We start from the raw sequence: 4,750 nt of genomic DNA, 5'->3' as shown, positions 1-4,750 counted from the left end.
CATACAGCACACATGAGACTCACTAGGCGTGAAGTGGTCATGACCTATCAGTACCTGAAACAAAAGAAAATGGTTCAGAAGGAATGAAAGCCATGTTGGAGATGGGAGTAACAGAAGAGTCAACAGTGCTGGTTAGCCTTTTTTCTTGTGCTAGAAGGATTGGCTATTTGGTCGTGTGGACTATCGCAAGGTGAATGATGCCCGATTCCCCGGGTTGATGGCTCCTGGTCTGGGGCATGCTCGTTTTTTACTGATTTAACAAGTGCTACTGGCAGATATTCCATGTCTCCAGAGTCTGAGAAAAAACGGCTCCCCAATCATACAGGTTGTACCAATTGTTACACTTCGTTCGGGTTGTTGGTGCCTGGCCAACTTCCAGCGGCTATGGACCGTGTTCTGGTCCGCACTTGCGTTAGCTGCTGCCTACTTGGAGATGTTTCATCCAAGTAAGCGGTGTTGAGTCGCTGAGCAGGCTGTGCTCACTGAACCGAAGAAGTGTGCAGTTGGACGGAGGGAGGTCGGTCTGGGGTACTACTTGGAAGGGCCTCAAGTAATAGGCGCAGCAATGCAGCCAGCAACGCCCAAGACCAAAAATGGATGGTGAGCGGTTTTGGGCTGGCAGGTTTACCGCGGTCATTCGCCGACTTGACTAGACTAGGTTAGGCGGCCCAGTTGGGCGGCGGAGGTTATGGCGGAGGTGGCCCATGACCCTGTCTCTGGTTCACCGCTTTTCCTTCCTTGGAGCACTTTTGATAGGTACTGACCTCTGCAGACCTGGAACACCTCACAAGAGCTGCAGGTTTGGAGATGCTATAACCCAGTCGTCAAATCCTCATGCTGCCCATTTTTCCTGCTTCTAACACATCAACTTTTAGGACAAAATGTTCATTTGATATATCCCACCCACTGACAGGAGCCATGATTAACCAGATAATCAGTGTTTTTCACCTCATCTGTCAGTGCTCACAATGTTATGGCTGATCAGTGAATAGGTTTTGTGCTGAGTGCTAGCAAAGTCAGATTTATAATGAACTAGGATTTCATGACTAAGCTATGAACACTTTTTTATTTTTATGACTGTGTGGAAATACAGAATTTTGACAAGTCTTAAAAATTGATTGATTTATGTACAAAGTAAAATCTTCAGTCTAGCTTTTATGTGTGTTTTTGGGAAAAAAATGTATCGATCATGCTGTCCAGTGCGGATGTGAAATAGGAAATTTTATTCATTCATATTAGTGACAAAAAATTACATTTAACCTGTTGAAACCTGCAGAAACCCAATATGATGTTGTCCCATCGCAGATGATTATGAAAGGCGCTAAAATCGAACTAGTAAAATCAGAGACTTGACAAGTTACAGGGGTAACCGCCTCCCCAAAAGCTGACTATCTTGTCTAAACTAAATTTCTATTTCAATATTTTGGCTTTAAATGCAACCAAAATAATAATATGAATTATTATCAGCAGTGGATGTATTGATTTATTTTTATTGATTTATTAGTACAACTATTCCACCATTTTGCTATTTACCATTTATTCCAGTGGCACATGCCAGCCTCTGTATTGAAGTTAAAAAGTATGGTCGCACTGTTGTTTATTAGTCGTCATTATCTTCATTCACATTTTGTTCAAAATACTGGGATATTTAACCACGAGCCCACCTTGGACAACAGAATCATTAACTGACTGAATGTTTCAAATATCCATTAGGACAGAAAATATATTCACACATTAACTGCGATATCTCTCTTTTTTCCTACCTTGTCTTGTTCCTATCAGAAAATTGAGGTGACCAACAAGTCAGTGTTTGACCTCTTGTCCAAAACAACAGAATACCTCCAGCCTAACCCAGGTAAAAAGAAAAGAGCATATGTTATTTTGTTAAATATTTAGCTGTTCTGAATCCAGCATGTGTTGTATTCATTGTTGTCCTCTGTAGCTTCTCGAGCCAAACTGAACATGCTGAATACAGTGTCTAAGATCCGAGGGCAGGTGAAGACCACCGGCTACACTCAGACCGAAGGCCTGCTGGGAGACTGCATGCTGCGCTACGGCCACGAACTGGGAGAGGACTCTGTCTTTGGTACCAATTCTCATATTCATATTACAGAAAATAGTGGAGTTGCCGCGACATCATGGCAGCTTACATATTGGCTCTCAGTATTTAGAAATAAAGTGACTTTGTATGTTTCACTCTGCTTGCATTTCCAAAGCAGCACAGTTAAAAGCACAAAATGAGGTCCATGCCAATACGCTCAAATGGAACCTCAATGAGTGGTAATGGACGCAAAGGCGCTCTTGGGATGGCCGGTTGGTTAACCAACTGACATACGGGACAAGACCACCCCCTACACAAGTAACGTTAGCAATAACAAAGAATATAGTAGTAGCATAGATTCAATTCTTGCTGTGATTTGTGCAGTTTAAAAATTCTCGTGTGATTCTCCAGCTACCTCTGAAAGTTAGTTTTGTCCATTCATAAAACCACATAAACATATTGTCAGTGTCAGGATAAAATACCATTGTTCCTTTTTGGTGACAAACACCAATAATATGAATTTGGATTTTGTGTGACGGAAATGCATACAATGCTATGTAATCAAGTTTAAAAAAACACTTTTTTATGTTGGTCTACACATAAGCTCTCAGTCATTCTCATTTGTTTCTACCCACTGTGTGCACATCTTACTGATGACGTTGCTCAGAATCTTGAATATTTGGAACAGGCTTTTACTAGAAACAGGCCCGTATATACAGTACAGTACAATTCGCGGGATCAAATGTATATTCTTCACAACAGGAGGTTAGATTAACAGGAAACCATCAGCCTTTACATACATCTGTAATAAGCTACTAAATCTTGACAAAAATAAAACCCTTCTTCTCCTTGCACACCCTGGATGACACATGGGTAAAATAGAATAAATAAATATGAAAAAAGTAGATTTACCAAAAAAAATTAAAAATGTCAAAAAAACAAAAACTGCCACAGGAAAACAATATAAACCATATCTTGGTAATGGTATGAACTATATATAGTCACAGACATTTTTTCACTAACTGTTACTTTAACTTTCTCCAGGGCCCTAGACAGGGTATCAGTTGTATTTCCCTCCAAACCTCTGATTCGAGCTATAGAAAGTTCCAGAGAGATGATATTTACTAATGATAATTCATTGGGAGATCCGGAGTTCATGAGGAAGCTTCCACCTTAATACGTTAATGTAGTTTGTTTTAATTTGCTGTTGATTCAAGCTCAAAATCACCAGAATCCAGCGATCGGTTAGTGAGTTCTGCCATCTAGTTGTGCCGCTGCTGTTACTGCGGTGGCATATCATAGAACTGTGTGACTGCTGCTGCCTGCAGAGTGACAGCAGTAGCTGGACTGACGATGTTGGGCAGTGGCCTCCAAATACTGATTAAGGTAGCATATATGGATGGAACTGTGTTAAAACTATTGATGATCAGTTTAATGTAAGCTTCACTCAGAGACAGCTGATAGAGGAGCAAACTGATGGCTTTGGATGGAAAATGCATCACGTTGGTATGCTTATACATTTTCTTAGTTTTGAATCATGTCAATCCCCCTATGTAATGAAGGTTCTGAAATATTTTAACAAGTGAATATTTAAAGCCTAAGTGATTAAAGGGGCAGATGAGATATTTATAAATGAAATATTATTGGATTTAAAAATGTAGTATTTGAAAACAACACTCACAGACACACAGCATGCTTCTGAAGCCAAAACCCAAACATGGTGCACGTCATGAAATGATTTGCGTGTAACAGTGTGGTTTGTCTGTCTGTCCTGCAGGCCATGCTCTGGTGGATATGGGTGAGGCCATGAGGCAGATGGCAGATGTGAAGGACTCCCTGGACATAAACGTCAAACAAAACTTTATTGACCCCCTGCAGAACTTACAGGACAAGGACCTCAAGGAGATCACGGTACATTAGAGCAGCCTATACCCATAACTATACCTACACATATGGTTTTTATGCCTCTGCACTGGCAATAGCCGTGTCTCCCTTCGTCTTATTCTGGTGAATGTGATATCTCAGGAATACTTTGAGGGAATTTATTCAGATTCAGCTCAAACATCCTCTTGGACTCTATGATGAACTGATTAGATTTTAGAGGTCAAAGGTTAAAGTTCAAGGTTTTGTGTTACCTCAGCCCAAGAACGCTGCAGGGAATTTCTTCAAACTTGGCACCAACGTCCACTTTGCCGAGGTCATGGTGCCACATTTATGACCATAACTCAATAACTGATGTGGTAATCATGACACAATTTCACACAGATGTTTAATGAGACACAACAAAGAAGTGATGACAATTTTGTCTCCAAAAGGTCACTGAATTTCAGTTCAGTTCAGTCATTTATTGTCCCAGATGGTAAACTTATCTTGCAGTACAGTACAGTGCCAGTATATTGGATCGCACCAGTAGTTATCCTGTGAGTAAGTTTCACCTACAGCTCACAGAGAGGATAAAATGCCAAGAGAAAACCAAAGCTCCACATTTAGTATAGCTATACTCCATAAGGGGCGCCCAGTTAGCTCAGTGGGTAGAGCTGGCAACCCATGTACCGAGGCTGAGTCCTTGCTGCAGCGACCCAGGGTTCGAATCTAACCTGCGGCCCTTTGCTGCGTGTCATCCCCTCTCTATATAAAATCTATACTCCATAAGAATCCATCTGTAAATGTGTAATGTATTTTTAGTGGAATCATACATATGTATCATCA

General features: G+C 40.9%; 1 protein-coding gene across 1 annotated transcript in view; it reads left to right on the top strand.

The window, feature by feature from the left end:
• Window positions 1–4,750, top strand: part of sh3gl3a (SH3-domain GRB2-like 3a) — a gene marked incomplete in the record, with an annotated part of 43,249 nt that overhangs the window by 28,675 nt on the left and 9,824 nt on the right. Inside the window, 3 exon segments of the mRNA XM_035652424.1 lie at window positions 1,783–1,855; window positions 1,943–2,086; window positions 3,819–3,952. Coding sequence (XP_035508317.1) covers window positions 1,783–1,855; window positions 1,943–2,086; window positions 3,819–3,952 — 351 coding nt within the window.

This window comes from Morone saxatilis, unplaced genomic scaffold (assembly GCF_004916995.1).
Source record: "Morone saxatilis isolate NCDOM2014 unplaced genomic scaffold, NCSU_SB_2.0 Contig11, whole genome shotgun sequence".
Lineage (NCBI taxonomy): Eukaryota > Metazoa > Chordata > Actinopteri > Moronidae > Morone > Morone saxatilis.
The sequence above is the reverse complement of the archived record's forward strand: the minus strand, read 5'-3'. Positions and strand labels throughout refer to the sequence as shown.